The 12927-nt window shown below is 40.4% G+C and overlaps 1 protein-coding gene across 3 annotated transcripts in view; it reads right to left on the bottom strand.

Moving 5' to 3' along the window:
- The window catches only part of rock2a (rho-associated, coiled-coil containing protein kinase 2a), an 87415-nt gene that overhangs the window by 44878 nt on the left and 29610 nt on the right, over positions 1-12927 (bottom strand). For all 3 annotated transcript variants that reach the window (XM_036575197.1, XM_036575198.1, XM_036575196.1), the window contains exon 2: positions 1897-1978. In XM_036575197.1, the coding sequence (XP_036431090.1) occupies positions 1897-1978 (82 nt within the window). The remainder of the gene's footprint in view (positions 1-1896; positions 1979-12927) is intronic.

Genomic DNA, 12927 nt, shown 5'->3' with positions numbered 1-12927 from the left:
CAAGTGTTGAGTCATCCTCCCGCTGTCCTAGCGCACCACCACACATAACACACTGCACTATGGTCGCCATGGCAACGGGAGGAAATTAGAATGCAACGACAGGACGGAAGGAGATAATTTGTCAAACGCTGAAAGAGGAGGCGGGTGGAGACGGACACGTCCAGCAGCATCGCTGCCACTGAAAATCAAACAGTTCAGACTTACTTACTGAGGGTCTTTCAGAAACCCACAGAGCTCTTCAGTCATTAAAGGAATAATTCAGCTAGAAATCAAACGTACAGTTTTCCCCAGTTGTCAGGTTTGTTTTTATCATATAAAGTTTATTAATACACCGATCAGGCATAACATTCTGACCACCTCCTTGTTTCTACGCTCATTGTCCATTTTATCAGCTCCACTTACTATATAGGTGCACTTTGTAGTTCTACAGTTACAGACTGTAGTCCATCTGTTTCTCTGCATACTTTGTTAGCCCCCTTTTACCCTGTTCTTCAGTGGTCAGGACCCCCATGGACCCTCACAGAGCAGGTACTATTTGGGTGGTGGATCATTCTCAGCACTGCAGTAACACTGATGTGGTGGTGGTGTGTTAGTGTGTGTTGCGCTGGTCTGAGTGGATCAGACACAGCAGTGCTGCTGGAGTTTTTAAACACCTCAGTGTCACTGCTGGACTGAGAATAGCCCACCAACCAAAAATTTCCAGCCAACAGCGTCCTGTGACCACTGATGAAGGACTAGAGGATGACCAACACAAACTGTGCAGCAGCAGATGAGCTATCGTCTCTACTTTACATCTACAAGGTGGACTGACAAGGTAGGAGTGTCTAATAGAGTGGACAGTGAGTGGACACAGTGTTTACAAACTCCAGCAGCACTGCTGTGTCTGATCCACTCAGTACCAGCACAACACACACTAACACACCACCACCACGTCAGTGTTACTGCAGGGCTGAGAATGATCCACCACCCAAACAGTACCTGCTCTGTGAGGTATTTTATTTCATGCCAACCAATGCAAGACACTACTATTCCCACACGTGAACATAATTTAACTTTATAAAATGTTGGTGACTTAATAAACTACAGTAATACCACAGTTAATGTACTTAACATACATAAAATTAGTCTAGAAACGCAGCTCTGTTTGCTCCCATAGCTGTTGCAGTGTTAGGGACCGTCTCAAAAGTACTGGACAAAAAAGTGTTGCTATTATTATTACTTTATTTATTGCTATGTGTGTTGTTAATGCTCTGCATGTGATATAACTACTGAGGAAATACAGAAACATAAAATGTAAAAATAAGAAAGAATTAATTTGCAGTAAATAAATTTAAATTAATGAATGGAAACACATCTGCAGTATATTATATCCTCCGCTGCAATGTAAGGGACCATCTCAAAAGTACCAGACAAAAACTGTTGCTATTATTTTTATTTATACATTTATATATATATATATATATATATATATATATATATATATATATAAATATATATATGTGTGTGTAATTATTTTTTTTTATGTGATAGAACTATTAAGGAAATAAAGAAACATAAAATGTAAAAAAAAATAAGTTAGTGTAAACTTCATCAGACAAAGCACGAAGTTTCCTTCGTGACGCAGAATTTGCAGTAAATAAATCTAAATTAATGAATGGAAACACATCTGCAGTTTATATCCTCAGTACAATCACATCATAATCATCATAAGCATGGGTCATGATATCGTATTGTGATTATTGTGGGGTCTCTGCTGATTCGTACCCCCCAGCATTCATGCAGAATCACTTGGCTAATTTTACTTCCTTGAAAATTCCCAGAATTTTTTCACAAATGCACAAAGCCTATAACAGTGCAAACTCGATCCAGTCATAACTACGGCATGTTAATACTCACATCTGTTCAAGAAGTTTTCGATATTCTTGTTTTTGCGTAAGGCTGGAAAATCCAGATCCAGAACCAGGGCGTTCATGGCGTCCTGAAAGAGAAGATAAAGCACAGAACTTACTCAAACTGTTCACTCGATTGTTGAAGGTCCTGGTGAAAGATCAGCAGCTTCGTAATCTAAAGCCTAAGCCCCACATGTCAACCACAAGGCCTGCGACACAATCCGATCCGGCCCGTAAACATATTTTAATTTTCTATTAATATTAGTCCGTTTCACCATGCGCTGCACTACAGTCTCCAGCATGCACTGCAACCTAATGTGCACCCTGACTCTCCTACCCCAACAACAGTCTATGAGATGCAGTTACACCTCAATTCTAACTGCATTTCACCAACTGCATTTCAGCCAACATAAACACTTAAGCTCAGCTCAGCAGCTCAGAAACTGAGCCCAAGTCTGAATGAACTTGCAGCAGCAAAAAGATGCCAGGTGTCGAGTTCAAGCAGATCGGCAGGTTTAAAAGACTGAGCTCCTGGGGACGTTTACATTTAGAATATTTTAAGTATTCATGTAATATTTTAAGATCTACCACAAGTGCCGGTATTTTACTGTTGAAGGTTTTACATATTTTGAATAAACAGTGGTCAGTTCGGTTTATAGCAAAATGTTAATTAAAAATGAAATTAAACTGTAGGTGCTCTCTGGCCCACAGATTTGGTGAGATTTTTTAATATGGCCCTTTAAGTGGTTGAGTTTGACATCTTTGGTCCAAGTGATCCTTTAATCAAAGGTCAACAGAAAAGCAGACAGTATCGACAGTCCCACAGCTTGTGCGACCACCCTAGTGGACATTAATGTTCCATAGTGACCTGCAGAATATGTGCCAAGCAATTTGTAGACAAAAAAAAATCAGAACAGAGAAAATCCACACTGGTCTCTCTTGCTGTGCACACAGAAGCAATAATGACCAACATGCCTTTAAAACGCCAGAGACTTTTGGAACGACTGAGCTGGTTGATGACTGTGCCGCATTCAGAGCTGGATCACTGTCTGTAGTTACTGTTTATCTCATGCTAAACTGTGTGCTCGGCTCATTCTGCGCTCACAACAAGTCGTGATCACGCGCTATCAATCTTTAAATCCATCTTACGGTCCTCTGCACACTTCTCTCCATAATGCTGACAGCATCACTGCTAATGCAGGACTCCACAAACTCATACTAGACCAGTCACCATCATACAAGTTTAGTTGACAATTAACTGCCTTAATGACTGAGATTAACAATTTCAGCGGCTCAAAAAAAAAAAACTGAACATCTGAAATTTACTTTGAAAGTGAGGAGCTGCAAGAATCTGGAATCGGTGTCTTCCTGAGGGAATGAATCAGATAACTAAAGGAAACGCACTCAAAACAATTAACCAAAATGAACCCAATTCTCCAGCACTGTGTGTGTGTGTGTGTGTGTGTGTGTGTGTGTGTGTGTGTGTGTGTGTGTGTGTGTGTCCAGGGTGGTCAGACTGTAATGGAGGGGCTGCAGTGCAGACGGGTTAAAGTGCTTTTAATTGAGTTCAGGTCTGTTGTGGTTTACATACCAGACACAAACCTTTACAGAAAACCATTCCAAACATTCAGCAACCACACCTCTCTCTCCCAATTTCTCTCTCTCTCTGCATTTTTGTCTTTTCTTTCTCTGTTTTTCCTTTTTCTCTCACCGTCTTCCTCCATCACCCATCTCCAGCTCTCTCCCTCTCTCTCTCTCTCTCTCTTATAATATAACATATAATATATAATCAATATTTTTCTAGTCTTTTCACACAGGAGTGCTGACCGAGTAACATTACTGTTACTGAGTGCTGATTGGTTAGCATTACTGCTACTGAGTGCTGATTGGTTGCCATTACTGCTAGTAAGTGCTGATTGGTTGGCATTACTGTTACTGAGTGCTGACTGGTTGGCATTGCTGCTACTGAGTGCTGATTGGTTAGCATTACTGCTACTGAGTGCTGACTGGTTGGCATTACTGTTACTGAGTGCTGACTGGTTGGCATTGATGCTACTGAGTGCTGATAGTTTGGCATTATTGCTGTTTAACGCAGACTGGTGAGCATTATTGCTACTGAGTGCTGATTGGTTGGCATTACTGCTACTGAGTGCTGATTGGTTGGCATTATGCTACTGAATGCTGACTGGTTGGCATTACTGTTACTGAGTGCTGACTGGTTAGCACTGATGCATTATTGCTGTTTAGTGCAGATTGGTGAGCATTACTGCTACTGAGTGCTGATTGGTTGGCATTATTGCTGTTTAGTGCAGATTGGTGAGCATTACTGCTACTGAGTGCTGATTGGTTGGCATTATTGCTGTTTAGTGCAGATTGGTGAGCATTACTGCTACCTCTTGTATATAAACACAGAAGTATAAATGACAATTTTTCACAAAGCTCCACAAGAATCCATTCATTTTGGACTTTCTCAAGGCTGCCTTACTGTCAGACCGATGTGAGACATCACTGAGTGGCAGTTCTCCTCACTACACACTCCAAACGGTTTTCTCTTTTTATTAAAAGGACAATTAACAGAGTCTCAACACAAATATGAACCTCTCTCTGTTTAAAACACTATTCAAGACACACCACACAGACACACCCACCCAACCACCCAACCACCCAACCACACACACACACACACACACACACACACACACACAGGAAATGACACATTCCACTCAAGACTCCAGAGATGTAGCGCAGTGTTGTGAAGTTCAGTGATGACATCATTTCCTCTTTAACTGTCCTTTCTCAAAGTGAGCACACAAACACAGCAGTGAAACTTAAAGGGGAGTTTAAGTTCTTTTTTCTTTTAAGATTTAAAAAAAAAATCTGCATAATTCAGTTGTTGAGATGAAATCAGTCATTCAGAGTGGTTTGGTGTGAAATGGTTCAGATGTCTTTACAGTGGTGGTGATAGGAGCCAGGGGTCGCCATGACTACAACACAAATATTGACATTTTATTTACTATCAGAGCCACCAGTGAATCTACACGAGTCTTCTGAGTTTATATGGAATGTTAATGATGGAAAATAGTGACAAATCAGAAAAGTTTTCTTTGGGGACTATTTTGCCTCACAACGCCCTGCGTGTATCCCTCCAACATATTTTAAACCAAAATCTTCTAAAAACTATCATAAAACAGTGTCTCAGTCATCAGGCAGTGAATTCATAACCATTTCCTGTAATAACTCTGTGAGGGAGCTTTTAAGAGGTGGACGTCTGGTTCCTATCACCACCACTGTGAACCGTTCTCACTCTGCAAGTTTCTGTAGAACAGAGCGACTCTGTTTACATCTTAACCACTTAATTATGAAGAAATTTTGAATAATAGTTGGGATTCCCTTCTAATTTCATGGTCATAAATGGTATCTACCACAGAACACTTATACATACATACACACATATATATATATATATATATATATATATATTTATTTATTTATACACACACACTCTCTATAATGTCCAACACTTTGTAGACACCTGATTCTCAAGCATTTCCTCTGAAATGAAGGGTATTAATAGTGAGTTTGTGCTGCAGTAACAGCCTCTACTCTTCCAGGAAGACTTCTGGGTACGCTTTGAAACTTTAATAAGGTTTAATCAGTAAATAAAACACTTTTTAATTAAAAAAAAACAAAAACGACAAGAAAATATTGGTTTTCTAGATATGCACTTTAGAGGTACAGTAAAAGGTCTAACAAAAGCACCATCATCAGGAAAAAATAAGCATCAGAGAAACATCACATACAAATAACCACTGCAGTCCACAGTTAATAAAGCACTGCTCCAGCTACAGCCTCAAAACACAACAATCCACTACAGCTATAAAAGGCAGAACCCAAACAAAACATTTTATATGGGATTCCAAATTTAAAAATAGCTGCTGGGAGAACAGGGAGAGAGAGAGAGAGAGAGAGAGAGAGAGAGAGAGAGAGGGGGAAAATGGACAGAAGGTTACACTGTAATAGCCAGGATAGCCAGGGCACGGAGACCCAACACCAGGGGTTGCAGCCCAAATGTTAAGAAGAGCCATTTTGTCCTTTCAACAAAAATCAAACCACCTTGGGAGCCACAACATTTAACGTCCATTTTACCATCTTGGCTGTAAATATGTCTCAGTCTGTGCTGATGTTCCAGTATAGGATAAAGAATATAAATGAAAACGCAGACTGACTTTGCTCTGCTATAAGCTTTAGCTTAGCTATAGCTGCTTTTCTCACATCTCTGGCAGGAAACTTTTCGAAGAGTAGAACAGTTTCTTGTAAAATGTCTCTCAACATTTGACTTTTTACAAAACTGCAGTCACTTCTGATTCGCCAGCTTCTTGTTTGAATTTTCCCGTTCCACCTTAAATGGTGCCTGAGGCGCCAGCATGTAACCTGTTGTTAAAATATTAATGTAATGTAGTAATGTAATCAGCAGAAAATCAGATTTTGTCAGTAATCTGATCAATACAATTATATGCACTTGGGTAATCAGGTAATGGGGAAACTCCAGGTCTACATGAGTCGGGCAGTAATCAGATTTCTGCTTTACAACCAGCCAATAAACTCACAGAAGAAGCGTGACGTACACGTAACGTAAAACTCAAACTTCATGCCGCAGCTTTTTTTTTTAAACATCGCTCCATTTTATCTGAAAATATGAACATACATCATCTAGAAGATGAAGAATATTTAAATCCTTCATTTCGTCTGCATTTATTTGGTTTCAGTGACGTTCCAAAAGTGTTTTGCTGTGTCTCGCGGTGACGCTGTTCGCTTAGTTCCAGTACCGCCGTCTGTTTTCACACATGCTCAGACTGAGAAATCTGAAAGAAATCAGAGTAAGAGTTTACAGCACTGAGAAATCTGATTACTGAGCTAAAATCCAGCCTCTTTATCGGATTTCTTAATCAGATTTGTAGACCTTATTTAGATCTAAGAAATCAGAGTGTGCTGTTCACACGACCATTTAATAATCAAATAACTGCATAAAACCTGAGTGCTCAGTCACTGTGTGTTTACATCCACTAAATAATGTGATATTTGCAGAAAATCAGATTTTGTCAGTAAACCAATTAACGCATCATGGTGAAACTCTGGGTCTACATGAGTCGGACTTCTGCTTTGCCATCAGCCAATAAACTCACAGAATAAGACGTGATGTAAATGTAACGTAAACCTCAAACTTTATTCTGCAGCTTTTTTTTAAAACATTGCGCCACTTTACCTGAAAATATGAACATACATCATCTAGATGAAGAATATTTAAATCCTTTATTTCATTAAGCATGTAGTCTGTTTCAGCATCGCTCCAAAAGTGTTTTGTTGAGTTTCGCGGGTGCTGCGTTAAATGCTGCTCGCTAATTTTCGGTATTGCAATACGTTTTTTACACATGCACAGACTGAGAAAAACGAAAGAAATCAGAGTAAGAGTTTACATGCGCTGAGAAATCTGATTACTGAGCTAAAATCCAGCCTCTTTATCGGATTTCTTAATCTTATTTCTAAACCTTACTCTGATTAAGAAATCGGAGTGTGCTGTGTACATGACCATTAGAATATTCAGAGAACTGCAGGAATCCGATTATGATCTAATCATTAAGTGCATGTAAACGCACTCAGTGACAGTCCTGTCGAGAACCCATGCAGTAACGAGTGCCGCGCCTCCGAGCAGTGCGACCCCTTCACCCCGCCAGTTGGCATGGCAACGTTCCTTATCCGAGTCCTGTAATGTTGTTATCTAACGGAGCTGCCAGAGAGAGCGAACAGAGATGCTGCTTTAGGGCAGATTAAAAAACAGACACACGCTTTAATAGGCACTTCTGAGTTAGCGCGGCTGAGTTCATGTGAAAACTGCCAAAAAGATCCAAAATATCTCCAGCTGAATTCCCCTGCGGTGAAGTCGACGGCAACTCATGTTAAAGGCCCACTGAGTTAGACACGAGTGAGCCAATTTCAATAAGAGTGCAACTTGCAGCTGTTTACAGGTTTAACAGTTGACTGTCGTATTTTAAAATGTGTTAACTAAACTTGAGTTTCAAGATCGGTTTTTCCTCTAAATGCTGCTTTTTCTCTTTTTGAAGGGCTCTTATGATGGAAAACCGGCTTTCCCTCACTCCCCAATCCAAACAGTCTATATATGGACCATCCTAATGCATTAGTTCAAATTGCACTCCCACAGTATTAAAAAAAATTAAATAAACAGTGAAGTCTTCAGACCTTAAATATCTACAAGGACTACCTTAGGATCTGTTTAAACCCAAGACGTTAATAGAGATAATAATAAGCTAAATATATTGCTGTTGTCGGAACAAAACCTCGTATCTCCAACATGGTAACTTTACAGGAGAAGGAAAAAACCTATTTTACTTTTAATGTAAGTCAATGGAACCAGAATATTTTCCAAGTCATTTTGGGCCGTTTCTTTTGGTCCAATCGTCATGAGATTTTGACACAATGTCAAAGCCAACAGGTATTTTCAAATTATGTCAAAAACTGAAAATCAACAAAAATGGAGATATACGAAATCATCTTCTATAGGGTACATTCTTTTGGGACGAGTCTGTCCCAAACCCTAACCCCTAAATTTACACTTGTGAAAATATTTGTGTCATTTTTGTTTCTTTCTTTAAAGTGAAGTTCAAAGATGAAGATTTATCATGAGTTTAAAAAACTATACCCGAAAAATGCCGCCCCACATCACCGCCGAAAAGAGGTTTAGAGTGTTTTCACATACAGTTTGTTTTAAATGAACCGAACTGAGTAAACCTGAAAGGGAACCAACCGCAAATGACCTCAGTGCTTTCTGTGTTCACAATTGAAGTGCACAGGTTTTCTGTCTGGTCATTGGTTTTGCTTCATGCTCATGAGATCTCTGAACACTTCCTGTTCAGACCACAACTCTATTAGAGCTCAGACACCTTTCAACTTACGACGTGTGCAGCGCTCGCATAGTGGGCAGCGTTCTCAGATCAATCTAACCTTTCAGGCAAGAGGAAGCACCAGACCCGTCTGCTGCTCTCCTATTGGCTGCGCTCAAACGACTGGCCAAAGTGCATCGTGCAAAATTGGGAAAATGACCCTGCATGTCTGCCGCGGTGGGCTCCGTTTTCAGCTGTGCTCCTCACTGAGCTCCACCCGGCGAAACTCCACGTCAGGGGTGAATCTTCATTCATTCAGCTTTCAGTGTGAAAGCAGCTTAAAATTGCGCTGCGTGCCCAGCTCGAGCCTTTAACACGGTAAAATTACACAGGCTCTCGCAACTCATCGCTTGAATATGTCAGCGCTGCTGTCTTGTTGCCGATCACGGACAGACTTTATCCTGAGTAGAACCTTATAAATGATCCCTGGAGGTCTGTTTTACCTGCTGAAGTGCTGAAGACTGTGGCTGTGTGTGCGGTGAGCCTCGAGGTCTTCACCGTAAAGCAAAGCTAAAGCGAACTGGGGCTGTTTTGTTTTATAATGTACAAATCAATCGAACCACAAAAACTACAAATGAACCGAACTGAGACCACCTCTCGAGGCGTTCGGCTCATTTTTGGGGCCGTTCAGCTCATTTTTGGGGCTGTTCGGCTCATTTTTGGGGAAGGGTCTGAGTTCATTTAACGTGTTCACATAAGCACAGTCCACTTTAGACACTGAAACTGCCCGAGTGGGTGAAGACTTATTTTAGCCACAGGAAGTGAGGCTGCATCCCTGTCCCTCAAGCCCACATGGTGAGCAGTTGGATCCCATTGTTTTGAAATAAATGTGTCCCAAAGTCTGAAAATCAGAGTGTAATATTAAGAACTGTCAAAACCGAAACGAATAGTTTCTACAGTACTGTTTTGTGTTTAATGAAAAATGTGATGATTTTCTGTGTGAACAGCTGTTCAAAGCAAATTAACATATTTAATGTATAGTGTCACTCAAAGCAAAGGATTAAACTAAACGAAAAGGGTTTTAGTCCAAGTTTGTTAAAAGTCCTAAATGTGTTACAACTCTGACCAGTTCAGTACCATCATCCACACAGAAACGAAGCTGCAAAACAGCCCATTTTTAACTGATTGTTTTTGTGATGTCACACATCCGCCTATTCAGCCTACAGCAGTTTAGCCCCGCCCATTCACACTGAAGCGTTTCAATCTGGACTGCTTTTTGAACAGCCAATCAGCTCTGATTTACTCGCATAATTCCTAATTCTACAAAAGACGGTCCGGGAATGAAGTGATAAGCACAAAAACACAAGCAAACTTGCTAAGAATGCTGGGAAGCTGTGATATTTGGTTATGGAAATAAGTAATAAAACAAAATAAAGCAACAAAAATAAAAGTGCAGCATGTGGAAACTGAAAATATAAACAGTGGATGGATGGAGAGACGGACAGACGGATGGTCGATAAGCGAGGTAATAATGCCGGTGCGCGCTTCACCTCCACACTGCATTCGCTCAGCAAAGTACACCTACAAACACTGAGTCCTTCACAGAGTCACACAATTACACAATGTGCTACAGTGAACAGCACTCAGACAGACACGGTGTAATCAGCACAGACGCGTCTCACAGCCATCGCCTCCCTCTTTCACGCCATTTGACATCGTGTTACGAACCGCTGTGCGCTGGAGTCTGGCGGTTTAGCACTTTCACTTTCTTTAATGTTCATTTAGTACCACTCTGTGAAAATACAGCAAGCTGGGGTGAGAATAAGCTTTCAACATGTTCAGTGAAATAAACGTAATTACGGTGTTGGGGGGGCATGAAAAACACAGTCTGGGTAACTAAACAAATCTAACAATCCAATCCATCACTATAACAGCCCACAGCTGATTTGAAGTGGCTCCAAACCTGACATAATCCACCGAACGCTCACCAGTGAAGCACTTCTGCGGTTCTCTAACGTGAACTCCAAATAATTTACATCAATAATTTTTGCTAGATTTATGTCGGCTCTACTGCAGGGGTGTCAAACATACTGCATGTAATTGCTCATCGAGTGTAATGACACATTTCCACCAGAGAGGTCTCCAAATCCCCAAAACCTACATAGTGCAGCTTTAAAGTGTAACAGAATATTGTATACACTTAATGATGGTTCTTCAAGGGTTCTTTAGTCAAGAAAATGGTTCTATATAGAACCATGAACAGGCAAAGAACTCTTTGCATGATTAAAGGGTAAAATGGTTCTTCAGATTGATGGAGAATGTGTTGTATATGCTTCTACATAGAACCAAAACGGGTTCTTCTACTGTTACAAGCTTGACATACTCACTTGAAAAAGATGGTTCTTCAAGGGCTCTTTAGTTAGGAAAATGGTTCTATATAGAACCATGAACACTCAAGAACCCATTGCATGATTAAAGGGTTCTTTCCATTGTAAAAGGGCTCCTCAGATTGATAGAGAATGTGCTTTATATGGTTCTTTTGAAAAGGATTCTATATAGCACCAAAAGGGGTTCTTGTATTGTTACAAACTTGACATTGTCACAATAGAAGAACGCTTTTTGGTGCTGTATAGAATCTTTTTCAAAAAGGTTCTATAGAGAACCATCTACAGCACATTCTCCATCAATCTGAAGAACACTTTCACGATGCAAATAACCCTTTAATCATGCAGGGGGTTCTTGAGTGTTCATGCTTCTGTGTAGAACCATTGTCTTTACTGAAGAACCCTTGAAGAACCATCATTTGTAGAGTGTAGAGAAGGAATCATCATGCCCATGTGCAATATATTCAGCACTCTTTCTGCAATATGTGTAAAATATTCTTATGGCATAAAGATTTTTTTGCTTTTCTACTTATAATATTCATATTATTAATTTTGTGAGGAATAAAGTTTATATTTTTTTTTATCTTTCGTATTAAATATACTGTATATACCCCATGTGTCAAACACAGTCGTATTCGACCCACAAAACTATTTTAGTTTTCTATTCTTAGTAGCCTGTTTCATCCCGAGATGCACTACAGTCCCCAGCATGCACTGTAACAGTTTGCGTTCTGACCCCCAACAACGATCTCTGGGCCAGCAGTTACACATAAAGAAAAGAGGCCTGGTGTCCAGTTCAAGCAAACAGGCAGTTTATAAAAATACGTAAAACATTTAATTTTTATTTAGAATTATTTTAGAATAAGGGCGGCACGGTGGCGCAGTGGGTAGCGCTGTCACCTCACAGCAAGAATGGCCTGGGTTCGATTCCCGGCTGGGTGACCAGGGTCCTTTCTGTGTGGAGTTTGCCTGTTCTCCCCGTGTCTGCGTGGGTTTCCTCCGGGTACTCCGGTTTCCTCCCACAGTCCAAAAACATGCAGTCAGGCCAATAGGACGTGCTGAAACTGACCCTAGGTGTGAGTGTGTGTGTGAATGTGTATGTCTGTCTGTCTGCCCTGTGATGGACTGGCGACCTGTCCAGGGTGTATCCTGCCTTCCGCCCAATGACAGCTGGGATAGGCTCCAGCGACCCAGAAGGATAAGCGGTTTAGATGGCGTATGTATTTTAGAATATGTTTTCCAGTGCCGCAGTTTTGGCATATGCTGAATAAACAATGGCCCGTTCAGTTCACCGCAAAATATTAGGTAAAAATAAAATGGCCCACAGATTTGCTAATATGGCCCTTTTAGTGGTTGAGCTGCAGTAATAAGTAACAAACTGTAACCGTGTTTAGTAATTAACAAGGTTAATTATCTTGTTTGCTAATTTTCTTCTTCTTTTTTTTTCCTGAGTGCCTTGCTGCCCCTTTGCTGCTGAAGCACTGTGAATTTCCCCACTGTGGGAATCTTAACCTTTAAAATGGTGTGTCAGTGAGATCCTGCTGGTGTGGGTTTCTTCTATTTCAAGGATGCACAAAGGAATGATAATTGAGTGCCCCCTTGTGGAGAATCTTAGGTCTGTTAAACATAGCCTTATAAAGAACTACCTGAACATCAATCAAACGGCAAACTTTTATTGCTGAAGCTAATTTTTATTGCTGTCTTTTATCAGAACATAACTGAACCATAATCCATTGAAATGATATGTTCTAAGCTGTA

This window comes from Colossoma macropomum, unplaced genomic scaffold (assembly GCF_904425465.1).
Source record: "Colossoma macropomum unplaced genomic scaffold, Colossoma_macropomum, whole genome shotgun sequence".
NCBI classification, from domain to species: Eukaryota; Metazoa; Chordata; class Actinopteri; order Characiformes; family Serrasalmidae; genus Colossoma; species Colossoma macropomum.
The sequence above is the reverse complement of the archived record's forward strand: the minus strand, read 5'-3'. Positions and strand labels throughout refer to the sequence as shown.